The sequence below is a fragment of the Varanus komodoensis genome, unplaced genomic scaffold (assembly GCF_004798865.1).
Source record: "Varanus komodoensis strain SLA01 unplaced genomic scaffold, ASM479886v1 scaffold40, whole genome shotgun sequence".
Lineage (NCBI taxonomy): Eukaryota > Metazoa > Chordata > Lepidosauria > Squamata > Varanidae > Varanus > Varanus komodoensis.
In genome coordinates, this window is record NW_025335942.1 from 3,336,503 (window position 1) to 3,364,351 (window position 27,849).

The 27,849-nt window shown below is 44.6% G+C and overlaps 1 protein-coding gene across 1 annotated transcript in view; it reads left to right on the forward strand.

Moving 5' to 3' along the window:
• TMEFF1 (transmembrane protein with EGF like and two follistatin like domains 1) overlaps positions 1-27,849 on the forward strand; it is an 86,558-nt gene that overhangs the window by 47,409 nt on the left and 11,300 nt on the right. The window contains exons 6-9 of the mRNA XM_044442820.1: positions 4,905-4,931; positions 10,619-10,715; positions 23,405-23,553; positions 26,293-26,358. Of these exons, the coding sequence (XP_044298755.1) occupies positions 4,905-4,931; positions 10,619-10,715; positions 23,405-23,553; positions 26,293-26,358 (339 nt within the window). The remainder of the gene's footprint in view (positions 1-4,904; positions 4,932-10,618; positions 10,716-23,404; positions 23,554-26,292; positions 26,359-27,849) is intronic.

Genomic DNA, 27,849 nt, shown 5'->3' on the forward strand with positions numbered 1-27,849 from the left:
CTAAACACATTCCAGGCATCAAAATCATGCCAGGACTCCTCGTTTTTCTAACCCCAACCCTACCCTGGTGCACCCCCCTAGCACTAATATATGAAAAAGTTCCATGCATAGGCGCGTGATTTTGAAAAAAACCTTCCTCGAGTAGCCTTTTCTGCACAAGTCAACATTTTTCCCCATTCTAAACAAATTTTAACTGAGCTCTGAATCGTTCACAGTTATAGTCGTTCATCAGACGAGTCACCAGTGTAAACGGGACAGACTGAACCGGACTGTGAAAGGCCTTCCTTTCCTCGCATAACAGTCGCTTTGGCCAGCGTATGGCAACCATTTAATTTCCCGTATTTGAGAGGTTAAATGGCTAAATTTGGTTTTATTTCGACAATGCGGATGCACATTAAATTTAATTAGAGTTGCTTAATTTAACTGGAAGAACATCTTTTTGAGACTTAGCCATTCCCACACAGAATTTATAACAGAGAAACTGTGTTAGCTTTTGAATGTTGCAGGACATTGAAAAAACGGCAAACAGAAAGACTGTTGTAGTTTTGAAATATTTGACTGAACAACAGAGAACGGAGTGGAACATAGGAGAACAGTAATTTGACTGAAGCCATCTGGATAATTTTTAATGTAAAATTATGAGAATAAAATATAAAAATAATAAAATATTAATTTATTTAATATAAAATGCATGTATAAATATAGCATTTGGATACGAGTCTTTTCACAGGCTCAGTTCTGACACGAGCAGCCAGTTGAAACAAGATTATGAATGCTAGAGACCAGATTTTTCTTAATTCTAGGAACTAAGTGATCCTGGGCATTTAACTTGCCGTGTAACCCTCAGCTCGGCCTGCTTGTTTCTGAATGAAGCCCAGAAGCCAGCTTGTTGCATCTCCAGTCTGTTGTTTGACCAACTGCGAGTTGCTTCTATGCCTTATATTTGCCCTGCTGGATTGACCAACCTGCTCTTCTGTATGGTGTTTCCCATGGAGGCCAAGAAACCCACAAGCAGAACGTGAGGTCAAGAACCCTTTCCCACTGTTTCCATCATTGCAACTTGTGAAAAATTGCTTTGTGAAAAAGTTATTCCTTTAATTCTCAGTATTCATCTGTGCTTGGTAAGTCGAAATGTAATATTATGAGAAGAAGAGAAAAATGTTTCTTTCTCTTCTTGCATCATTTTATGCAGCTCTCTCTTCTGATGTTTCCTCATGCGGACTTTTCATTGGTGCCCCTTCCTCTTTGGAAATTTTCTTCTTTGTCTTGTCCTTTACCCTGGTCAACCAGGTGTATTTTGGACTTGATCGTCTTGTGGTCATGATTTCAAGTTGGTTTGGCAACGCTTACAACTTGAATCAGGGGGTAGGTGACCACCACTTCTCCTCTTTTTGGGTTGGTTTCATGAAATTTCACCCCTTTGTCATGTCAAAAAGCATCTGTCCAGCTGGGGAATGGGTAACCGACGTCCCCAGCAGTAATCCATTATTCTCTTGTAGCGAAAATAACAGAAATAACCTCAAAGACATAAAAATGTACTACAGCATAAGTTTTTGTAGACCAGATGGCCTTCCTCATCTGCTACTTGACCCAAGAAATTAATCCTGCTACAAACAGAGAACAAACCCACAGATGTTATTCACGCTTATTAAAAGTGAGATGGATGGAATTTGAGGTTGAATAAATCGCAAACTGAGGGTTTGGCCCGCTTTATTGACTCCCCAAAGTAAAGCTGGAATTGACTCATGTTTGTGGTAGATCAGGTTAATACATAACAGCATTTTCCATTGTGCATCTGCCCTGGGGGTTTGTTCTGTATTCTGCAATCGATAGTTCTCAGTCAAGGTCCCAAGGCACTTCCCTCTCATTTGCATATTTCCATCAGTTTATTTGTATTATTCTAGAGGAGGGATGGGGGATGGGGGAAATCTGTGCTCTTTTCAGCACATTAATGCCTTCGTTATTTTGACAGACCAGATGTTTTTTGAAGGGACTAAGCATCGTACAAACTCCCCTTTGCATGCCATATTTCTGATTCGGTCCTGGATCAGCCAAGTTGTCCGTATTTTTCTTCTCAGGAAACTAACTCGTTTTAAAGTCATTGATTGTGGGGAACAGCATGCCAAGGAAGTGTTATTTATGAAGGATGGGAAATCCCCAAGAATGTGGGAAGAAGGGTGGAGATGGAGGAATCGAGGAAAGGAATATGCAGGCAAAGGGAAAAAATGCAGTATAGGAATACAGCGGATATCTTTCTTCTATGGATAACGTTCCTTAAGTCTTGGCTTGATTATACATGGCACAGGAGGTGGAGGGCAACGAGTTTGTCATCCAGTTGATTTTTTTCTCCTTACCCCAGGGTTAATAAATCCTTCATTGCATTGATGACCTCTTGAAGGATATAGCTGGGAGCATTGAACCATGGTAGACGTGCGTTTACTAAGGTGGGCATAGACAAGGGCTAAGGGAGTCTCCTGGGGCCCTTTGCCGCCATCTTGATTTGCTCCCAACATCCAGCCTCCCATGGCCTGGACACAGTGTTGACCACCTGGATGTTCCCTTCTCCCCGCAGCCCATTGTGAGCCCCCAAATCTGCACCATAGGGTCCCAGGACCCCTCTGGAGAAGATGTAGAGGAGCAGCTGAGAGAAGAGCAAGGGGGAGTACAGGCAGAAGTCTGATTGATCCCCATGACTCTTAATTGTCTTAGCTCATTGTGATGGAACAGCTGATCCCAAAGACCTCCCTGTGTGCAGTCTCTTTCTGCCCACAGTTGGGCCTACTGATGATGTGATGCTGGACATCTAAAAGGAATGGGTTAAAGATCCCTTTGCAGCTTGGTTCATGGGGTCAAAATTGCTGTTGTTTGACCATTCCGCAGTTGGTCACTCCAACTGGAGGGCAGGATGCGTTCCAATGGAGCAAAGCTCAGGGAACCAAGATTTAGGGTGGATGCCAGGAAGTACTTCCTGATGGTTAGGACCCCAAGGGTATGGAATGGGCTTCCACGGGAGGTGGATGAAGCCCCATCGGTGCGGATGTTCAAGGATAGGCTGGACATGCACATGGTGGGCATGTCATAAGTGGAGCCGGCTGGAGCTGGGGGTCAGACTAGATGGCCCAGGATACCCCTTCTGACTTGCTGTTTCTGTGTTCTATGTTCTTATTTAGAGCCCAGAAACCAGTATAGATGGTACTTTCTGCATGAAGGTGTTAATTTCTGTTTTGTCACAGCATTGAGATTTTAGCTCTGCACCAAGTGCTCTTACCCACCTGCTTTTCCACAACATAACCCCACCATTGACACTATGAAATAACCAAATAACTCAGGCAAGGAGAAAGCACAGTTTTTCTGTTCTAGTGGAAGCCCTCATTTTCCTGCTCTAAAACTAAACCAAGGAAAGGGCTCAGGGAAAATAGAAGTGAAACTGGAAGTTCATAGAAGTGTCATCTGAAGAGTCCGCAGATAATCATAAGTGCCTTGTGTCTCTCATCAAGCAAACATGTTCAGGGTGTCAACTTTGCTAAGCAGGAAAGGCTAGGGCCCACAGCGGGATGGGTGACCATATGTGGAAGTAGAGCAAGGGGTTGGACTGGATAGCCTTAGAGATCCCTTCTAACTCCGCTGCTCTGCTTCTTTTCTGTTCTAAAAGCTTGTGGTCTACGCAGCCAGAAGTAGTGAATTAAGTTGGGACCAGTGGTAGGCAATCAGACGTCCTCCAAAAGTTCTGAACTACAATTCCCATAAGCGTCTTCCTCATGTGGATCTCAAGGAATACTTATTTGTGGAAGCTGTGAACAGTGCCAGCTCTTGGGATTATCCTTTTTGGACCAGGTGGTTACTGTTTTTTCAAGCATGCGCAGAAACAGAGTAAGAACTACCTATCTAAAAAGGATTTGGTCATGGTCTTTTGATTCCCTCTTGCTTTATGTGTCAGACAGACAGTCTCATTGCATATAACCATGAATTCTTGCAACTGACCAGGGAGAAAAGAGGAAAAAATGAATGTGTGAATCACACTGACTCAAACAAGGCTCTGTCAAACGTTCTTTGGACTGAAGAGCGAAACCCTCCAGAAGCAGCATACAGTTCCCAAAATATAAGTGCCATAAGATTTGCTATTTGTGGAGTTCCACATCTACAAAGACCCTGAATTGTGAGAACATTTGCATACCGCCTGTTCAGATAAGAGGAAGGCATGGTCTGAAGGCATAAATCTATAAATGCTTTTCTCAACTTAAAAAAAGGAACTAAAATAGTAAGGTGTATCTCTCTCACACTTAGAAAGGCGCTTCTACCTACAAAACCCTGCTGGGGGAATAATTTCCAAAGCTTCCTTAGGATTTATTTACTTTTTTTACTATATTTTTCCTTCCAAGGAATGCAAGGGAGCCTGCATCAATCTCCTCCTCCTGCTTTCAATCTTATCCCCACAACAACAACCCTGTGAGGTAGGCTGGGCTGAGATTCTGTGGCTGACTCAAAATCTCCCAGTGGCTCCATGGCTGAGGGCAGATTGGAACCCAGCTCTCCTGAGACCCATTCCCACTTCCCCTCATTGGTTCTCAGTATCCTACAAATCCTATAAACAGAACTCAGCTTTAATTTTCGCTTTCACTTCACTTAAATAAAAGTGAAGTATTTTTCTTACTAGGCAAATAGGGTGAGCTTACTGTGCTTCGTTTGCACAGATCTTCAGAGTGTTGTACCAGCAAGGAGAGCAGAGAGAAATGGACATACCTCATAAAAATGAAGCACAATTTTTTGGTTGCTGGTTGGGTGGCTTGTAAATTTAAAGAAGTTGAAAGTTTCTGTTTTTTAATGGGTTTGTCTAGGGAAATGGTTCTTAAATAATAAGAAAAGTGCAGTCCTGGATAATGCTTTTTTCCTCTTTCTTTTTTCAGATAATGGGTCTGGATCAGGAGAAGGAGGTAAATATTCATTTTCTTTATGATCATACGTTTGAATGCTGTATTGTGTCCTGAAATGTTCATTCACCATGCAGAAAAATGATTATGTACACAGTTTTTCCGTTGCATGGGAGAGGAGGTCTTCTAAAAGTTTTTGTGCAATTCATCTATTTCCTAGAAAAATGCCATTCAGGTGGGTGGATTTTTTCAGGTTACTGTCGAGCTGGAATTAAGCATCTTGACGGCAGACTAAGCCTATGCTTAACTCACTCCGATTAATAATACCAGTCGGACATAAAAGTTCTCACTTGCGCGTGACTCAAACCTTTGGCTTTTCTGTCAGTGTTGCAGCAATGACACACACTGCGTTAATGTGAACACAAAGGTCATCGAGTGTCCAAGCAAAATACTGCTGGGGTATTTTGTTTGAGGAGGAACCGTAGCAGAGTAGAGAAACAAGTTGGGGTTCAGTCCTAGCACCTTCATTTAAAACAAATCTCACCTTTGTGCCTGTCCTTGGAGAAACTCTACCCGATATAAAAAACTCTTGGAAAAATGTACTTAGTCGTTTGCCTTAATGTAAGTCACCAGTTCAAAGATTTCTAAGGAATAATTGGATGCTTGGTGCGGGTTCTTTCTCCATGCCTTTCCATACCTGGGTTCATTCTCCCTTCCTCACTTGAAAGCTGTAGCTGTATTTGCACCTGACGCCGAAGAAGGCAGGCCATGAGGGGCTCCCTAGGAAAGACCGCAAGCAGAACCCCTCTCGCACTCGAGGTGCATTTGTGTGTGAGGTGGCCGGTTGCACAGCCAGTGGCCTCCAGCATCTAACAGACGTCCTCTCAGCTTGGCTCGCTTTGGAAGACCAGCAGGGTGCAAGAGGAAGACCAAGAATCCTTGGAGGGGCAGTAAGGTCCATCCCAGCCCTACCTGTCTGCTCCAACGTACAAGGAGGGTGTGGAGTGAGCTTTGAAGGGCATGGTTGGGTTGCATAGATAACCTTCTGGCTGTTGTGATGCTTTCAAGTAAGGCTTTTACTGGGCTACCACCTCACCTCATTCATGGATCCAGACACAATCATCTTTCTTTGGTAACACTCTTGTTTTTCCCTGCAGCTTATTCCATTCTTTTTTTTTCTTTTCCAAAAGATCCTCTGATGAAAGAAAGAAAGGATAGCTGCACAATAGTTCACACAACATCCAGGTTTGAGAATGGGTTGCCACTGAACCGTGCGTGGTTGTGTTATGTGAGTCCACTTGTGCTGTGGTGGCAAGCTATGTTTCACAACCCAGCAGCAAACCATGGATTCTCTTGGCGGGTTGTTTGTGATTAACAAAGCTTTGTTAGCGTGCAGCTCAACAGCCCAGCACAACAACGGTCCATACTCAAGCTGGAGTATGGGTTACTGTGTTGTGTGAACCCGGTCACTGTCTTTTGAGTGGCATTCAAAAGGAGCCAGTCAGTGTAGAAAACACTGAACTATGTGGACCTGCAATACACTGTTGCATTCAGCTGGATCATCAAGATCACCTGGCTTTGCCCAGGTGCTCAGAGATGGGGCTGGGCAACCTTCCAGCTTTATGGGATCTACTTTGCATTCTTTCCAAGACCCCAGAATTCACCAACTAGATACTCATGACATTCCCCTAGAATTCAATAAATTCCGTGAAAAGCTTTTGTTTTGAGTACCAAAACTAAACAAACCCTTCTACGCAACCATCTGCTCCTGCGTCTCCCAGTCTTTCTTCCTTAGAGGTGTATAATTTGGGCAGTGGGTATTTTGTTGCTACTGTCGCTAAGAAAACTGGGAGTCGGGAATCTCTGCCATTCTACGACAGATCAGCTGGAGATCTTCCAGTAGTTCTGGATTTACCTTCTGCTCACTAGTTGTTCCAGGATCATTGGCCTTGAAGGGGAAAGATTCCACCGATCATTCCTAGTCTCTTCAGGGCTGTTACCCAGATAGCCATTCTGGGCCGGTGGGTACATATTACTAAACCACGGATTAGCATGACATAGAAAGTTCTTAACGAATTCGCCAGCCCATCTCTTTTCTCCTTCTTCAGAGGACAACCTCAGCATAGCTTAGTTTCAAACCGGGCACCTTGGCTTAAAACCAACTAGTCAGTTGCTAAACAAGCCAAGTTCAAGCCGTAGATTTCAAAGCTGGCTTATTAAACTAGCTAGAGTTTCTTTTAAAACAGGGTTTCTAGGTTGAAGGCAGTGGTAGGAAGATGAAACTAAATTCTGACAGTGTCCTTTGCCCTGCTGGGACCCTGAAAGTCTTGACACTTCCAGGTTGGCTTCTGCAAGTTCATCCATGTTGTTGTAAGCCGTGATACCGCATAACATGTGAACCGACTCCAGAACCATTCAACAGCCCGAGAGCCTGGCAAGGACGGCCTTTGTGGTTTCCCCGGCCATGTTCCTCTGTCCCCCTTTTGCTCCCTTCCCACCCATCTGGCATCTGGGGGGTTGAAGGATGAGGCCAGCGGAGAATCCGGAGAAGCTGCCGCCGCCCGCGTTTTACAGATGCTGGGCTGCATTGCTGCAATTTGAGCTGGCGGCCCTTGGTGTGCGTCTTCAGTAGAACGACGCCTGATTGCCGTGCCGCTTGATTTATTTCTCTTTCTGTGTAACTCTACCCACAGCATGTCCTTATTTACCTAAACAAAGTTTGAATTAGGTACTTAGAAAATATCCCAGATTTAATTGCAGGCAGATGGTAATTGCTCAGCCCAGGCTTTCAAGCTGGGGAAATGACATGCTTGCCATACAGATAGTCCTGTTAATTATTATTGAAATAATTTGTTTCTGATTCCCTCCTTATGAAATTTGGTTTCTAAAGGATGGTGGTGAGGAGAGTCTCTGGCAGATTGTTTTTAGTAATTAATGCCTTGATAATCAGCATGTGTAATTCAGCTGACTGCCATCTGTCTGTTAGACTCAATGGGTCCAACAGTTCCTTGTGGATGCTAAAAGTTTAGATTGACATATTTCTAAGACCATCTATTTGTCTGTCCGTCCATCCGTCCATCCATCTGTCCACCCATCTGCCTATTCACAGACTCACACACACGCACCCACAGACAAATTTGAAATGATACCTATTTTGCAGAGGTTTTTTTTTTAAATCAAATGCAGATCAGTAAAATACTGTGCATTCCACAAGCAGCAGCAGTTGCAGGAACTTATTTAGGAGATGATGTTGCATGGTGTATAAGGTTACAAATCTGGAAGCTGCCAATTAAAAAATAATCCTGCCGCAGAGTCACTCGCAACTCACCAACACTAGCGATCCTTTACAAATCTATTCAGAAGTAATCCCATTGTGTTCCATGGGGATTGCTTTCCAGCAGCACTCATAAGGTAGCACTATAGATGTAATATGGCAAGACAATCTGTCAACCTTGGTGTGATAGGTGGATGATAGTACTTTCCTATAGGGTTACACTATATATACCGTAATGTATATGAAGAATTTCATACACGCAAAAGCACTAACGTGTAGTGTTTATTAAGAATACATATAAATGTGGAAGCACCAGACTGTGTCAGACACATTTTATAAAGCAGGAGTGTGAATGGCTTCTTTTTTGCATGAATGTTTTTCTGGGTTTTTGGAATGGTGCTTGGCTTAATTTTTTTCCCCCACAGCAATCAGCAGGAGTTAGAAGTATTCTAATTTTGGCTGGACCATATTCCAAGTCCATAACTATTTGCTGATGAAGATATAAGGCAAATTGTGCAGTCAGTCTTCTTTCCAACAACTCCATAAAGAAAAAACCTAAACCCATGTTTAGGTTAGAGTGAAAGTCTAGGAATGTTTGACAAGAATGTGGCACTTACATTTTTTAAATGTTATTTCATGAATGCCTTTAGAGACATGAAATGACTTGTGCTTAGTTTTTCACTAATGGTAATAGTGTATTGGAAAGAGAAACCTTTGGCTGTGTTCGGATGTATTACTAAACCATGGTTTATCATTATGAGGATGAGGCTAGAATTCCTCCAGTCTCATGTGCAGCCCCATGGAAGAAACTAAAAGCTTCTGCTTCTGTTTTAATTAGTGTGTCATCCAAAAGTGGTTAATCCTAACTATGGTTAGTAGAAAAAAAGCCAGTATCGTGAATGGTGGTTTCAAGTTGGCTTGTTTTCATTAACTGTAGTTAAGATTAATCACAGTTTGTCAGAGCGGTTTGCAGCTGCTCCAGGGGAGGAGAGGAAGTCCATGAGATAAGGGGAAGCGAAGATAATTCTTGTAATGCCACTCGTGGTTAAGTGTTATTTCCAAGCCAAGTTTTAAGGATGGACAAGCCTGATGCAAATTCTATTCTTGTCTTTTGATGGAGTAATATTTAGTATACTTGTCTCCGCACTTGGATAGGTGAAAGAACTTTGTGGACTGTGTAGAAGTCACTGACCTTGTGCAGAGTGCCTCTGCTCCCCAACTAAGGTTTTCTTCTTGTCGCTTTATCTTGGGTACATTCCTTAGTGTCTTGCCATACCTTATAAGTTTTGTTATTATAGCTATTATATAAATATATTAATTTACAGCATGCCCAGTATGTTTATTTTAGGTTTACTGATTTCAGTGGGAGAGAGTTGTACATATGCTACTATCCTATTGAATCTAAAGGGATTTAAGAGAGGTTGACTTCAGTTTGGCTGTGCCCAAATTATCATTTGTTACCAAAGCTATGGCAAATCTAGACAGCATACTAAAAAGCAGAGACATCACCCTGCCGACAAAAGTGCGTATAGTCAAGGCTATGGTTTTCCCAGTGGCAATGTATGGCTGTGAAAGCTGGACCATAAGGAAGGCTGAGCATCAAAGGATTGAGGCCTTTGAATTGTGGTGCTGGAGGAGACTCCTGCGAGTCCCTTGGACCGCAAGGAGATCAAACCGGTCAGTCCTAGAGGAAATCAAACCTGACTGCTCTTCAGAAGGCCAGATCCTGAAGATGAAACTCAAATACTTTGGCCACCTAATGAGAACGAAGGACTTCCTGGAGAAGAGCCTAATGCTGGGAACAAGAGATGGCAAAAGAAGAAGGGGACGGCAGAGGATGAGGTGGCTGGATGGAGTCACTGAAGCAGTTGGTGTGAGCTTGAGTGGACTCCGGGGGATGGTGGAGGACAGGAGGGCCTGGAGGAATGTTGTCCATGGGGTCACAATGGGTTGGACACAACTTCGCGACTAACAACAACAACAAGTATAAGAAGGCAAATTAAAGGGCATGTGGTTTATGTAATTCTAATGGAAGTATTTGCTATTTTTTTCACAATAATAAGCTGATATTTTGACTGCTGTGGATATATATATCTCAGTCTAATGATACATTCACGGTAACGTATGCATGGAAACCATTTCTGGTTTGGCACACTGTCATTTGGAATGACAGCTATTTTAGACTGCTACTGATATCACACAATTTTTCCATCTAAAACAGCAACATGAGGTTAATGGAGAGAGCTGGTCTGGCGTAGTGGCTAAAGGGCTGGTCATGGGCCAAGGATCTTTGGAATCCGCTCCCTTGATGCAGCTGTCAATGATTTGGATGCCATCTCTCAGTTTTTCAGGATAACCCTGAGCTTCTTAGAGGGAATGTGGGATAAATGCGATCAAGAACAGGAAAATGTGTTCCCTGTTGGTTCACTTTTTAAAGAAGCCAGTGGATAATTCTGTTGACCTGATCTTGTTTTAGAGTATGAAGGATCTGGAACTGAAGTCAATAGAAAACATTCCAAGTGTGGGGTTTGCAAATACAGAGCTGAGTGTGATGAAGATGCTGAAAATGTTGGGTAAGTCCCACCTAAAATCAGTCTTCCTTCTGTTGGTGTTTCCGAAAGACAGGAACTGATCTCAGCTTTGACCTTCCTGGTGGACTGCAGGAGCCTTAGGGGATGGCCCATTGGGACCACAGCCTGGACCAAAGATGTGGATCAGAGATTCAAAGCCCTGAATCTCTGGGTCTCTGCCACCTGTCCTATCTCAGGTTGCTGTCCCTGAGAGAAAGAGACCAGGCCCTGAGGACCTCTGTTGTGGCTGATCTCCATGGATTCCTGCCATTTTGCTCACCTGTACTTCACCTCCTGCTGGCCCTTAGAGGATCTCTCAATGACCGCATGCACAGTTTGCATTATTTTTGTCCGGAGCCCTGGATGTTTTCCGTAACTAGCACCTCATGTGGTATATCCCGGCCTGTGTTCTGTAGCCGAAGAAGGCCAGTTCAGTGGGAACAATGGCCACAGTGAGGGATCAGTCTCCAGCATTCCCTCATGGAAAGCCAGTGAGCTGGCCCAAGCTCTGAACTTACTATAAGCCTTTGGATCCTCTTATATTGGCAAGCACGGAAAAGATTAAGCTGCAGTTCTTGAAAGTGTAGGATAGGAAATCAGAAAAAGAGCACCATTTCATCATGTGAACTGTTGTATGTGTGTCCATTGTGATATCTTGCCTAGCATACTTTTAGGTCCACATGTAGCTGGACAGCCATCTGAGTGGGATGGTGTAACATGGTGTTCAGCAACCGCAGGGGGTTGGACTCGACGGCCTTCACGGCCCCTTCCAACTCTTCCATTCTATGATTCTATGTTTAGTGGCCATTTGACTTTTGTCGCCTGCAAAAACAGCAAAGAGTCTTCAGACCTGTTCAAGACAAAACAGACTTAGTCTGGCAGGAGCGTTCCTGGGTTATACCAAACTTCATGGAGCTGTATGGAAAGACAGGAAAAAAATCTGGTTTATGTGTATATACGATGGGTGACCCATTTCATGAACTGTGTTGGTTTCAGTTTGGTTTCTTCTCATCACACACACACCATTCCCACATGATCTTTACAGAATGTTGAGGAAATACCTGCCAATTTTAGCACGGGTATATGGGGTGAGGCAGTTGTGCAGAAATGGGCTGTTTGGGAAGGCCCAGACGGGACCGGGAGACCTCCCAGCAAGCAGAGTTGTTGGCACGGATGCCGTTCAAGCCACTGTTTGGAAAGGAGAAGCTGGAGCAGGGGAAGTTGCTGGTGACGGACACCAGGCATGTTGCAAGCAAGCCAGCGCTGCCGGTATCTGGACCGCAACGCAGACCTTGCCAACTCCATCCGCACAGTCCTGGGACATTGTAATTGGGGGAAAGCATCCGCTGGTGGCAGACAGACTCTCCTCTTGACGCATCCTCTCTCTCTCAGCTCACCTGTTCTGGGCCCCAGTTCAAGTGGCACTTTCCTTCCTCTCTACCAGACGTAACTGGTTTCAGATATGAGAAGTGAAGTATAACGGGGCAGTTCCAGAACTGCATTCAGTGGATTCTGTTTGCATTCATAGAAGGGAACTGGGAGGCAGTCTTTCTCCCCTTCCCGGGCCTTCTGGGAAACAGCACAGCAAGTACCAGCGGGGCTGCAGGAGGGAGGAAGCAAAAGGCAAAGATCACCTTCTGAGCCCCTTCCTCCAGCGGGAAGCCGCTGAGGGATAACGGCGTCTCCCCTCAACCGAAGGAGCCCTTGGTGTTCATGAAAGGTCCAGTCTGCATCCAACCCATTGTCTGCAAACCCCCTGATGAAAGTCAGGTTTTCTAGTCTGTGCTTGACCGAAGGGGGATAGAAGCCTCGCTGTTTTACTGTGCCCTTGCAAAAGCTCCAAGGCTGGAGGTTGGAATTAAACGCTTAGAGAATCAAAAGACAAAGACCTGAATTTCACACCAGCTGCCCACCTGTCTTTAGGGAATGCCAAGTTTTCCCACAGAGTATCAAAGCATAAGCCGCTATGATGGAGTCACCCCAGTTGGGCATTTTGGGAAAAAATAGCTTAACAAAAGATTGCACACTTACATTTTTCACCCCTAGCGGTCTTCTTTAATTAGACTGTCAGAGTTTCCATAGCACATTATATTCAGTACAGATATATAAACAACTTTATCACTTCTATTATCTCTGCAGATCTTTTGTGTGCATGGTGCTTTATTTTAATTTTTATTGGGCTGATTAAGAGACAGAAGTGAATTTTGAGCAGGTGGTTGTCATGAGCTACACAGCATGGTTGGAAAATTAACATTCAGATAGATTCAGATTAGGACTCTTCGTGAAGTTTCTGCATATAAATATGTGAGCGAATCATGCTGAGAAAATATAACTAAAATATAATTCATCCCTGGTTTCCTATTTCCCGTAGAAATAAATAACAGATAATATAGCTTCTGGGAGAAAGGAATGGGCTTATATAAAGACTCCCAAATACCCAGAAGCATTATAGAAGGCACAGAGACGATCAGGTTGCGACATCTTAATAATGTGGATTTCTGTACGGCAAATCTGTGTCACTCTTTTCAGTTATAAGGACACGAGAAGAGCCATGTGTGGCCCATTTAGTCCAGCCTTCAGCTCAGACGGTGACCAGCCAGCCAGCCTGCCTGTAGGAACCCACAACTGAGACACGGGTACAATAACTTTCTCCTGGTAACTAGTATACCTGACTACTCAGCATGTAGCCATCATGATTAGTATCCAGGGGTACTCTTATCTCCATGAATTTGGCTACTTCCCTTTCAGAGTCATGCAGATAGCGACAGTTGTGAGAGCCAATTCCATCGCTAGGGTGAGAATCCTATAAGAGATGCAGAAATCCTATAAGTACATGAGGCTGGTTGCACTTAGAAGGCAAACCTGCATGTGTTTGCCAAGAAATCCTGTTGTGTCTAGAGGAGTGTGAATGTGGTAAGGATTACAGACCCAGATTGGGGTTAAACAGAAAGCTTGCTAGCCCAGTCCCCAGACAACAGCTTCCTTTCCGCAGGTGGCATCCTTTGCACAATTCAAACTGCTGCATGGATCATAACCGGGTAGCTTTTTCCGCAGGTACACTGTGGTCCTGATTTATAGACAGCATATCCTTGGATTTCTTTGGTGTAATCTAATCAGGAAAACAGGGAAGTGAACTCAGGAGAGAAACATTGCCACCAGAGCTCCAGAAATCCACTCTCCCTGACCATAATTTGACCTCATGTGCTTGGGTCAGTTGCTTCTTTTATAGTTGCCCATTTCAGCGCTCATTCTCACATGCTCATTTCCCCACTACTCTCTACCAGCTGCTTCCCCCCGTCCCATGTTCCACTTCTGAAGTTCTGTCTCAAACGCTGTAGCAGATGAGTGTCAGAAGGAAGAAAAATCCCAGATAGCACAATCCTATAACCTTACAACATCCTCTGGGGGAACCATGGAATTCTTTGTGGTCCCAGCTGTAAGCACGTTCAGAGGTTTGCAACCTCTCCAATGGTTGTTTCCCATATTATGTTCCTAGTGGGATAAAATAATGACTTGGATGCAGCCATTAATAATGGCTTAAATATTAGTAGTATTATTACTAACTGTTCAAGTAGATCTCTTGAAATCTGGGAGATTTAATCTAGGCATGCTATTGCTTTCAGTGGGTCTGCTGAAAAATGGCAAGTTTGGATCTAATAAAATATATCAGACAAGAGCGTTTAGCCTCATTTCTTCTGGTGTCAAAAGAGACAGCTGTTCCCCCTCAGCACTCTTGTCTCACTGCTGGACGGAAGACTGAAGCAAGCATGGGCCAGGAATGTTCCCTTCTAGCTTCTGGTGGGAAGGCCAGATGTCCAGCTAGCTGATGTTTCTTGCATCCTAAAGGCTCATTACTTGCCACAGATCCCAAAGTGGAATACGTCAGTCCTGGTCTATCTGGAATAAAGGCAATTCAAAACATTTTTTAAAATAAAAAATGAAAAGAAGTTAAAAATGTGGGCCTAGTGTTGTGAATGAGTCTTTTCCCTTCTTCTCTTGGTTTGAAAATCTGAAGACAATCCTTGGCAATGCAGGCAATGTTGTAACTCCACAGTGGGCAGAACGTCTCAGCTCGTAAATAGCCTCTTATTTGGAGCTGGAGGAGGAGCTGGAGCTGGAGGAGGAGTCGCTGCTCATGTAGAGAGCTGAATCCAAACTGGAAACTTCCCCTTCAGCAAAGCCGCTGGCTCCATTCTCAGGGAGCCCTTGCAGCTGAAAAGCAAGACGGAGGGAGGGAGCCCAGTCAGCGGAGAAACGTGTCTCTTCCAGCGACTCCTTATGAGGTCAAGGCCTGGGTCTATACCCTCCTGAAGACCATTGCATGTCCTCCAAACCAGGGTGACTCTCACTGAGCATCCATGTTGGAACTTCAAAGCATTCAGGCCCAGCTTGCTCCTCCCTCCAATTCGGAACCTGATGAGGATGAGGGAGAGATGGCCCAATCTCTGCCCATCGGTCGTGCCCGGTCGTTCCGCTTTTTGAACATTCAACAGGAGAGCTGACTGAGAGGTCACCTGCACTGAGCCCTCCCTGCCAGAAGTGGAGCTGGTCTACTCGTTAACAACAGAGCCTTTAAATGGATAGGAATGGATCCGTCCAGGGATGCTCCCTCAAAATCCAGCCTCTTAGCAAGAACAGGTGCTAACCCTCCAACAGGAGGTTCATACTAGGGAAACCAATTCCCTACTCAGCCATTTCCCTGTTGTCATAGCCTAGATAAGCACCCCTTGTAATTTTCCAAGCACACCCTAAATGTGCCAAATGTATTGAATTTGTTATTTTTCGGGTGCATGGAGAATTCCTTAAGTATGATTAATATTATTACAAGAACCATGAAGATAATGATTTGGATTTTTATTGCTGAAACAAAAGCCACTTGATACAGATTTGCTAAAACCTCACAGGAGCTTAAGGGCCACTGAGATTTGCTTTGCGTTTTGCATCTGTATTTCAGAGGCCAGCTGTGCCGAGGATAACGGGATTTCCACATTCCCACAGGTGGTTTTAGTACACTCCTGAAACCTGAAGAAATGGTGCCAGACCTTTCTTTCGCTTGGCCAGCGGGCATCATCCTGCATTCAGCTGTTAAGGGCTTGGTGGATTCCTCGGGTGGCAGGTTGCCTTGCCAGCCCGAACATGTTACAGAAGCAAAAAGCACAATGCCTGCCTGACATGAATGTCGTTAAGCTTGCAAGTCAGGCAGGCATTAATCTTTTTTTTTTTAACGATTTTTATTAAGATTTTTAAACTACTACTAAAAACATCAGTCATCAAATACATTGGACGTACTGGGTCAGCCCCCTACTACATATTTTTTAACATTCTATAGTCATAATCAAATCCATTTATAACAACTTAAAGACATCTTTAAATCTAAGCCAAATCCCGTTTCTCCAGCCAATAATAAAAAAGTTTCCAAGTTTGATAGAAGTAGGCAGGCATTCATCTTCTTGCAGTTTGTTTCCCTCCTTCCCTCCCTCTCCCCTCCACCCCTCCCTCTCCCCTCCACCTTTCCCAGCATCCTGCACCAGTGTGCCCACTGGAAACCAAAGCAAAAGCTGTGCTCCACAGAGCTGCGGCTCAGGAGATCCGGGTTCTAGTCCCCGCTCAGCCATGGAGCCAACTGGGCGACTTTGGGCCACTCACAGACTCTCAGCCCAGCCTGCCTCACAGGGTGGTTGTTCTAGAGATAAGACTGAGCGCAGCAGGAAGTGAATGATGCAAGGTGCCTTGGGTTCTTTAAACAAGAAAAAGTGGGATATAAATCTAACAAACAAATAGACAAACATGCTAAAACACTTTGGACTTGGTGTTTCTGAAAGAGCAACATGAAGTTCCCCCAGTAAAGCCACTTCTGAAACCAAAAGTTGTTTGTTTGTTTGTTTGTTTGTTTGTTTATTAAAAGCTTTTATATGCCGTCCTATTATACAAGATGTCAGGACAGCTTACAATTTTTAAAAGGACAATTAAACAACAATATCAGTTATAAAACAGAACAAAACAATAAACCAAACAGAGTGACTAAACTAAAAATCTATTAGAGTTTAAAATACTGTTTAAATAAAAAGGTTTTGGCCTGGCACTGAAAAGAGTATAAACTTGGCACCAGGCATACCTCTCTGGGGAGTACATTCCAGAGTCTGGGCGCCACAGCAGAGAAGGCCCTGCTCCGAGCTGATGACCTTTTTACCTCTCTTAGAGAGTTTGTGGTACAGCATGGGAGTTCATAGTTCAGGGAGGGGATAAATCGAAATGCCCCACTGGGCATCCATGTCCAAGCCCCACCCTCCTTTGATCCGCTAGTCTTCGAAGGATGAATGTGCGTCAAGCCACAGAATGGCAGGTTCCAGAGGAGTGGTAAACTTCCTCACATTGTGGGATCGGGCAGCAAAGAAAACACTTCGACTCCACGCAAGACACAGAGGGCCATGTGAACTTGGACTGTTTCCTGTTGGGTCATGGACAAAAAGCCGCTCTGACAAGCAGGCATTGTTGAAACGCCACTTGACGGCCGTGTCATCTGAACGCACGGGACCACCCCTCACTGTGGCTTGTGGGGAGCCGCAAAAGGCCCTTCCACTCTGGTCACCCTCACCCAGCCCGCCATCTGTGACAGCTGCCCACCTGGTGGCCAAGCAGCATGGTGGAACTACAGCTCCTGAATCTGCCTTCTGCCGCTTCTGCCTGCCACAGCCTTTCCCTCTTCCCCTGCTTGTTTACAGCCAGCAATAGCCCTTCCAAAGTCCCCATGCAGCACCTGGTTTTATAGTTCTTTTAAGTGCAAGAGAGTCGAGTAACTTTTTTGCACTTTGAAAAAAATGGCATGAAATGCACAAGAATGCGCTTGCCAGGGTCTGAAATAGGCAGCCATGTCCTGGGAGGTCCAAAGTGTTGAAGAGTGGAAGAGCCACTAAAAAGTACTCTTTAAAAAACTTGGGGGGAAATTGCACACATTTCTTGAGTTTAAAAAATAATTTCTTGCACTTGGGCACTTTGGAGGGACTGCCACTGGCACTCAGCTTGGAAATGCTAACAGCGATCTCTGCGGAAAAATGGAAAGTTGCCGTGAGTGAAAAATAGGTCGTGTTTGGAATGCTTTGCTCCTTGGCATACTTGCAGGGCCAAAGGGGAAGTCGTGGGGGGAATCAATCATCTTTCCTTGAGAAAAGAAGCCTGTGAGGTGACATGATAGCATTTAAGGATGCCACAAAGAAGAAGGAAAATATCTCACTCATCCCGGATTGTAGGACATAGAACAATGAGAACTTCAACTACAGGACTCTGGCTGAGGACTAGACACAAGGAAGAATTTCCTGATCATAAGAGCGATATGACAGCGGAACCAGTTGCCAAGAGAGGTTGTGTGCTCTTTAGGCATTCAAGAAGCAATTGGACAATTCCCTGATCAGGATGGTGTAAATGCATCTGCTCCGGCAGGGGTTGGACTCGATGGCCTTCTTGGCCCCTTCCGACTCGACTATTCTTTGATTCTCTGATCTGTCAGGCACATTATGGCTCTTTCAGTGAACATCCAACTTGCTGCTGGTTAGTCACGGAGTGGGTTGGTGTGGCATGCAAACCACCTGATAATTCTGCCCCAGAACAAGCCAGAAGCGCGTTGGGCACAAATGCTTTGATGGTAGGTCTGTGCCCAAGTCAGTAGCACTAGGAATGTCATGTGCAGAACCTGGACTTTCTTCCCGGAAGCACCCTCTGTTTGGCCTGATGCAGAATGGGATCCATGCGATCCAAGTCTCCTCTGCACTGCGCATATTTCATCTGAAGGATAGAAATGCCGGTGTGGTGGACACAATATTGTAGGACTGGATTTCAGCCAGATGTTGAGAATTACAGTGCTGAATCTGAACCTGAATTGGATGAAACTCATTCCATGCCCTTCATTGCTTCTCTCAGATTAATCGTCTTCACGAGGTTGTTAGCAGGATAAAAAGGCTCACCAGTACCATTAAACACGCCCACTGATGGAAAGCTTTACCTCTTCAGAAGCAATTGTCTTTTTCCCGAGGCTCGTGAGGACGAGCGCTGTGGCTTTTCTCCTTGTTTAGCTGCTGTGACCCCCTCCAAGTGGCATTCGAACAAATTATGCCGCGCAGCTTCGTGACCTGCTGTTTCCAATTACCCTTGAGTGACACTGACGGGGTTGAGCGGCACTGCTAGAAGCCTGTGACTGTGGGAGTAGCCATAGCAACACCTGGCATGGAGCATCACCCCTCAAGACAACGTTGGTGTCCTACGGAGAGAAAGGAGCCAATCTGCGAGTCACAAACTGGTCCAGCTTCAGGCTAGTCTACTGTGGGAAGGCTTCTTTATTCTGCTGCTGTGGATAGTTCTGATTTTTATATAGGCTCTCATGTTCTGTTAAATCTAGCCTAGAAATTAAGAATGGGTCCATCACGGCTTCTAACGAGGAGAAGGCCATCTTCGCAATGGAGTAATGGCCAGCAAAATCGGACCCACCGGTTGATTCACTCCCAGAAGCCACATCACACGCAAAGGTCACTCCATTTCTTCCACTGTGAATGGCCACAGAAGCTTTGGCACCAACCCTTATTTTGAGTGTCTCTGCTGCTCACTCTAATTTGGTAGTGTTTCAGCTTGTGCCGCGGGATTTAAGACACTGAAGGGCCCAATGAGACAAGCATTGGGCCAACCAACTCTTGTTGCTCACTGCACAGAAGGAGAGCTTATAGAGCTCCTTGCTGGATCTTAATTTTGGAGAAAGTGCCTCAAGGGTTTCTTTGTGATGGAGAGGTCTGTTGGATCTGGAGATCTGGTGGAAAGCTCCTAGTTATCAGTTTGCCTATCCCCAAGCAGAGAAATGTATGGAGGATAAGTGGTATCTAAGGATGAAGGGTAAAAATTGTGGGATTGAAATGAGCTTGTGTTACCAAGGTTATGATGTGCAGGAAGGAGAGATTTAAAAAGCAAAACCAGAAATTCTGTGTGTGTGTGTGCACACACATGCATGCTTGTGAATGTGTATATCCGTGTGTGTGTGAACCCAAAGGTAGATCAGGAAAATAGGTAATGGTAAACAAGCTGGACCTTTGTAAAGTGTTCTCCCATAATTTAAAAGTTACATTTCAGAAAAGGTTGTTGCTGCTGCCCTTTAATATTTCATAAAGGATAACAAGTATTTGAATGCTGGTATCTATTTAAAAAATTGACATGCTTATAAATCGGTCTGTCTTTGCAAATAGACATTTGAAAAACTAAGAAATGTACTAAAATGTGAGAGACTGCCCTTTAATCTATCATAAAACATAGCAAGTATTTGAATGCTGGTCTTTCTTTAAAATCAACAAGCTTATAAATTGGTCTACATTTGAAAACAGACATTTGTAAAACTAACAAGCAGGCTAAAATGTGAGAGTAATAACCTGAAAAGGTTATTTTGCTGCAGGCGAACCTTCAGTTTACTTAAATGCATGAAAAAGGCAATGAAAGTTCAAAATCAAAAGTTTGGACAAGCAAAGGTTTCAAAACTTTAATAGTTATTAATTATTGACACAATCCTTTGCCCTCAGTACAGTTACTTTGGTTTCCGGTTAATGTGTATCTGGAATACTGCATGAAATTAATAGGGGGATATTTGTCAGACTGACACATGGTTATAAAAGCTTTCAGAAAAGTCAAGCTTAGGGAAACTGACGCCTGCTTTACAGACATGCATCATTGATTTTTCTCTGCTTTCCGTGCTTGCTTCCCTGTCTATTCACTGCTTCTAAAGTCGTGAGGTTTGAAGCTCTTGTGGGATTTTGACTGAGAATTCTCATTCAAATCTATAAATCATCGCTTGATATTACATTCATCGTGCTTGCAGATAACATGCGTTGAAGCACACCGTGTTCTTGTGCTAAGGAAAGCAGAGAAAAAGGTTGTGCCGCAAAGTTGTTCTACTAGCACCATCTTTGCAGCTTTCCCGACTCTCTGTTTGGCTTTATTCTCCTTCTGCATACCGTTTCTTTTGGGGTCATTTAAGTAGAAAATCCTTCACGGCCAGAAAGCGATGCTGATTTGTGTGACTGTGATCTAGTCCAGACAAATGTATTCTAAACTGATCATTCAGACTGGGACATCCTGCGGGCGCATCACTCCTGAACTTCAGCCAGCCTGCCAAAAAGGCTTTCACGTTACCTAAGAAATGGAGATTCCGTCCCTTAGTGCTGCAACTCTATTGAGTGTGGTCTATAATACATAAATAAGACTATTTGTATGGATCACTCTGTGTGTTCCTTAAACCAGACAGCTAGAGGAAGCCAGTTTATTATACAGGTGGCTCCACCCAGGCCCCGTGGGCTGATGGTCTGGGGAACGGGTTTCCCCCATGAGAACAAAATAACTGCTTGTGGAGAAGGCCGCCATGACCCCAGGGCCACAAGAAACCTTTGATTTGGGGAGCGTGCTTGGGATGGTCTTGGGTCCCTTATCAGCAAGAGTGTGTAAGGTGAGACGTCAGGAGTCATCCCAAAAGTTGTAGAGGCGCTTGGACAACCACGTTGGGTGTGAACTTTGTTCGGCAGCTCTTTGTTGCCAGCCAGACGAAACGCTCTGCTGAAAAGCCATCAGTGCATTCATTGAATAGGGCAGGAGATAAGCCAGATTGCAAAATCCTGTTTTTCAGAACTGTAATTAAGCCACCGTGATGGAGTTTTCACAAGCATGAATGAACGGTTTGTTATGGCAATAGAAATGGGGGGAGAAAGAACAGCAGCGCAACTCCAGCTTTCTCTGGTTTGCTGGAAGGAACAAAAGCTCACAGGGTTCTGTCTTCACGGAGAATCCCAGCGTTTGAACGTTTGAACAGCATTTGAACCTAGTCCAACATATAGACAATGTTTACATGTATCTCACCTTGGGTCCAGGGTTCAGACAGACCATGCATGAGTGACTTCCACCCTCCTCCATTTTCCTCCTCCATCCCATCAGCCCCCACAGATGAAAATCAGTGCCAGGGTCTCCTGGGTGCAGCTTACCTGCTTTTTCTGTTTTTGCTTTCTGCTGCTCATTAAAATAACTGCTCAGTCGAGTGGCACCATTGTTCTAGAGTAGCAAGAGAGCAGCATTCCCACACTGCAGCCGTGCTGTGTGCCGACACACATGTACACACGCCAGCCTCTCCTCACCCTTCCTGCACGTGTCTCCACCCATGCATTATATTTATTTTTATTTGCCTAGCTGCCTTCTCCTTGTCAAACTTTAATTTTATGGGTTACATTTAGTCTCTGCTGAGATCAATGGGACTGAAGTGGCTTCTTGCTCACTTTTCACACATATGCCAATAGATGATAAGGATGATGATCATAACCAGGATCGAACTCTCTGTTTATCGCACACTCTTTTTCAGGAAGTTCAGAGTAAATCAGATTTGGTTTCTTTGGGGTCTTTCACCCAGTCACCGTGCACGGCGAGAGAGCCTTAATTCCAGCAGTTGATCTGTATTGTTTGCCTCCAAACCATTTACTGGGCCAGTGATTGCTGTTTTCAGGCAGTGCTTTTCAGACAATTGCAGTGCTTCAGCAAAGACAATTTGGGTGCTATAAGACGTTCCTGTGTACAATTTTACCCTGCATGCCTCTGAATTTCATATGCTGGAAACAAAATGCACAGAGTAGGATTAGTTTCACGCTTCCAGAGAACTCTGAGTGGCCACTCTGGAAGGTTTAATGCTGGAATAAATGGAAGCAACCAAGCAGGCAAGAGTGGGGAAGTCCTCTTACTTCCGGGGTGGCATTTCACAAGCCACAGATCTTCTCTTGTGCTTGACTGTACGAGCAAAATCTAACTCCCGTGTTCTCCCGTCCTTGAACTGTGTTCAATTTAGTCACACAAGGAGTCCCAGACCAATTTACAAAGAAATAATAACAGCAAAAGCACACCGAATATGTGTGAGCATATGATCACACTCCTTAAAACCATATAAAGTCACACAAGTATCCTTCTAAAGCCCACCTAGAGCAAAACTCGCCACCTCATCCAACCCAGGAATGAACTACAGCAAAATAGACACCAAAACCAGATCACTGAATTATCCAAGTGCCCAGTAAAAGAGAAATGCTTTTTCCTGGAGTTTGACAACACAGTGGGTGGCAGGTAAGCATCCTGGGGGAGGGCACTTAATAATCGAGGACAACGTCAGGAAAGGTCGGTTTGTCCAAGATTCAGGCAGGCTCGCGATTTGCATTCATGAGCGATGTCCATCCTCCCCCGTCTTTCCTCCTAAGAGTCGAATCACGGAACCATAGAATCATAGAATGGAAGTGCTGGAAGCGGCCATGAAGGCCGTCGGATCCACCCCCTGCTGCTGCAGGACACCACGTGACCCCACCCCACTCAGAGGGCTGCCCAGTGTCTCCCTGAATGTCTCCTGTGTGGGAGAGCCCCCCACCTCTCTAGGCAGCAGGTTCCACTGTCATAGTGTGGTGTCACATATCCCATTAGCCACAGGTGGAAATCAATCCCAGGGTGCACCACTCCTGCTGCATACAAGGAAAGGTGCTCCCTGAGGTTACATTTTTAGGTGGTTATATTCATCCGCGGTACGAAGTTATACAGGACGTGCATCCTTGTGCAGACGAGGGGCATATTCCCTTCCAAATATGTCGTGCACATATAAGAGTGCCGCGTATACAAAGTTCTGTATTGCGTGATCTTGATGTTTGTGTGAACAGGTGTGTCTGCAACATAGACTGCAGCGGCTACAGTTTTAACCCCGTTTGTGCATCGGATGGAAGTTCTTACAACAACCCGTGCTTTGTTCGAGAAGCTTCTTGCCTGAGACAAGAACAAATTGATATCCGACACCTTGGACATTGCTCAGGTACTTTCAACTTTGCCGTTCTTTCGTGGAAAATGGCCCCTTTCTTTTTTACATCGGGCTCTGTGTGTGGTTCTGCAGAAGCACGGAAAAGCAGCCTGGATGTAGGTTAGCATATAGAGCGAGGCTGCCTAAAGGTGTCCGCTTTCATTTATAATACACGCATGCATTTATGTTCACTCTGGATCTTACGGTTGCAAAATTGAGCTGAGCCAGAGCCAGAACAGAGCAGTGCCGAGCCGAGCCGAGCCGATCAAACCACACGGCATTGCTTGCTCAAATATAAGAAGTCAGCCCTGCTGCATAAGTTTTGCAGTGGTGTGAATGCGCACACGCATTCGCCTCCATATTGCTTCTGGTTCCCCTTGACTAGCTGCAGCGGAACGACCTATACATAATAAATCAATGTTGGGGAACACATTCTGCAAAATCAGAGAAAACATGCAGCCCTACTTAAGATGAATAATTTATATAGGCCACATAATTCAATTTATCTTGGCACAGAATCGGGATCCCCCCCCCCCACATTTTATTTGCTGAAAACCAGCATCTCTGGAAAAAGTCAAGGCGGAATATTTTCATGACTCCTGCACTTCAGGGTGTTGCACACTGGTCTGTGCTCAATTGATTTTACGTGCAATAAATGCACACTTATTACACTCAACCTGTGGCTCCCCATGGAGATTGGATCACCTTGTAGGGCTCTCACATTTTCTGAAGTACAGCATTGTTCTTCTGGGGTATTGTCTTCAGTCTCTCAAGAGATGAAATACTGCGGTGTGAACTTTTATTTTATTATTTTGACGCTGTCTTGAGTGGCGACACACACCCCTGGTATATTGTTTGAGCCCTGAGGCACTCACCCAGCTGAAACTATAAAGAGTAGCAAGGCTATTTCTCTCCTTTCCACTCTGCAGTGCCGGAGCGTTTATTCGAGGAGCAAGGCACGGAAGATAAAGTCCAGTCGGGCACACCTCAGTGCTCACAGATAAAGGCCTCGCGCCTCACAATGGAAACTCCATTTACGGTCAAAATGGCTTAGGAGTGTTGGAAAAGAATAAGGGATATATTCTCACGGTCCAGAGTCCTTTCGGCTACCTGATGCAGCCAGAGGGTTCCCCTTTTCTGAAGGGCAAGCGCACAGAAAGAAACTTCAAATGCTTACGTTAAACAGCTTGCCGTTGGAGTATCTGCTTCTGAACCCTAGAAAACAAACGGTTCGCTAGGAGCTCTGCAGACGTCTTCGGATGATGTGGCCGCAAAGCAAAGGAACAACTCAGAGATACTGCAAAACTTTACCCCCTTTCCTGATAATACCTTCTTCCCGTCTGTTGGATGAAATAGGCTAAGGCAGCCACGTGTATTGTCACTTTGTACATGGCCCCGAGTGTGAGTGATCGTTTTTCTCAGATCGCATATCTTCACTTATTTACTTATTTAAAGTTTTTATATGCTGTCCCATTACTAAAAGGTCTCTGGATGGCTTACAAAGTATAAAACCCAAAAACAAACCATAACAACAACAACACACAACACACTGCAACCAATAAATAGTGATAAAAACAAGAATACAACCAGTTAATTATTAAAATGTTGGGAAAATAAAAAGGTCTTTGCCTGAGGCAGAAAAGAATAAAGCAATGGCGCCAGGTGGACCTCCCTGGGGAGCGTGTTCCACAGTCGGGGTGCCACCACTGAGAAGGCCCTTCTCTGAGTAGCGACCCTCCTAATCTCCTTCAAGGAGGGCTCCCGGAGAAGGGCCTCTGCCTCCGATTTCAAGGGGTGGGCCGGCACATAGGGAAGAAGGCGCTCCTTCAGGTATCCAGGACCCAAGCCATTTAGGGCCTTATGTGCCATTACCAACAGCTTAAATTGGGCCCGGACTTCAATTGGCAGCCAGTGTAAATGATATAGGACTGGCGTGATATGGGAATATCTGCTAGTCCCCATTAATAACCTGTCTATAATATACTGCCTATAATGCTTTTATGAAACATGCATGAATGCATTCCCATGCTCATCAAAGATTCAGACAATCCCCAATTACTTTGCCCAGGACTCTATATTAAATAAGAAGTCTGTGCCTAGCATAAATTATGTAAATAAAGCACATTTTCAGATGTCTTATTTGGCCTGATTTATTTATTTGCCTTCTGCTAGTTATGAGGAGAAGCAAAGACGGCTGTGGGCTCTGAGATACGCATTGGTTCTGAGATTTCCACAGACCTCATGTATATACTTTCAGTAATACTTTTACACCCACATGAGCTTAAAAACCTGTTTTATTTGGTGTGCTTTTCTGTGCTGCTCTGGAATTACGAGGTACACAGCTCTGACTGTACAACTTCTGGGCTTTTGGTTGTTTCTTTAACTTTGAAGGAATAATTTTTGATCCTGGGGGAATTGAGGTATTATGAATATTAAGGAGGCATGGTGCAGAAGTTTCTCTTGGTAGCCAAGACTTTGTAGCATCATGGCTAACATAGTGTGGAGCTAATGATGCCGAGGCAGAGTAACAGGATCACCTTTTGCTGCCTCCTTCTGGCTCACTATAGCTAGAGAAAATGGGAAGGTTCCAGCTGTTTGGGCCATTCTCTTTCCTTTCTTCCAACTAGAGTTAAAATGCTAAGCGGCATCCGCAGAAGGGCATCGTTTTCTTAGCCACAAGAGGGAAACACAAGGTGCAACATTTTGCTGTTATTTAGCTCCTTCTTTGGGTGTCTGTTTTACATTTTCCCCCAGTCTCAGATGATACGAGCTTGCTGGGGAAGAAAGATGACAGTATGCAGTACCGGCCAGATGTGAAAGGTAAGATTCGAACTCAGAACCGTTCGTCTCTCTGGAAATGATGCTGGAATGTATAGGTTATGGAAGCAGGTTTTCCTCCCACAATCTGGTGAGCGTAGGCCCCAGTTAAAGGTCTATAGAATCATTTTCTTTAAAGTATTGAAGGAAAATGTTCACTGGGAACAGCTTTGAAATACTTTAATAATTGAGTTAAACATTTTAAAATAACTTGCTGCCTCCAGTCTATTTCAAAGAGATGCGTTTTTGCTTTAACAAATGCCCTTTTGCAAGCACCTCTGATTCTCTTGGCAGTTTTGCAGTTGTGGAACAAGACATTCTGTATAATAAAGCCACCTTTTTATTTATACAGGGGAATTTAGCATTTAAATAGCCTTAAATGATGTTGTGTTCCTTTTGCTTGCTACCCTTCACATACTAGAATAGAGTTATGATGTCGTTCTTTTGTGCCAGAGTCCTTACGCATTTCTTATATTAATGCTAAACACACTCCTGTTATTAAAGAGTGGAAAGGAAGTTTTCATGTATTGTTCTGAAGAATGACTTATTCCTACAAAGTAGATTTCCTGGGCTCCGCACTTCAGATTTCGAGGTGACTTTTAAAGTTGGCAGAAACTAAGAAAAGAAGGCATTCCTACAGAAAAGCAATTTCCTTCTCCTGTCACTTTCCCTCCCTCTCTCCCTTTTCTTGTTTATTGGAGAAATTTGTCGTGAGATGAAAGACTTGGGGATGGGATGGGGTGGAAGTTCTCCTTGGGACGCGGAAGGAAAAGCCATTTCTCTGAAAGCACCTAATAGGCTCACACCCCTCTCTTCAATAATTTAATCTGAAATATCTAATTTGCACTTTTCGACCAGACACTGAGAAAATGGCACGGCCACTGCACTTTGTGGCCTTCTTTTGATGGGTACGATCCGAGGAACTCTGTGAACTGCCTGAATTTCCATTCCTGACTGGAATGCTGTTCTTGTTCTTCTTCAAAGAATTGCTCACCGATCGATTACCGCACACAGAGGGGGCCTGGGCCATTCCTTTTCCAATATGCTGTTTGCCTGGGCTGTGAGGTTTCCCCACGCTTGACACCTCCTCTCTGTCCCTTCCTCCTGCAATATGCTTGTATACGGACTGAGGGCTGGACCCAACCAGGACTTTCCTTTCCAGGTTTGTGCAGCCAGAGATCCCCAGTGCCGCGTCCCCGTGCTGCTTGGGAAAGTTTGCAAAGGGCGATAAAACTGTGCTCAGATCATGTGATCGAGAACCCGGATAAACCGGGGTTCCGGCTTGCAGGCTGCGGCATGGGACCATTTGGCCTGGAGCTGATTTCAAGGTGCTGGTCTCAGCCTGTGCTTGACTTGTGATGCAGATGCCCAACGGAGAGTCTCTTCCTTGACACCTTGACATACCTTTCCCTCCTGAAAGTACCTTGCCCAGGTTATGCGCTGGTGCCCTTCCTGTCATGACACTCTCTTTGTAGAACCCTCTCCCCATAGAGA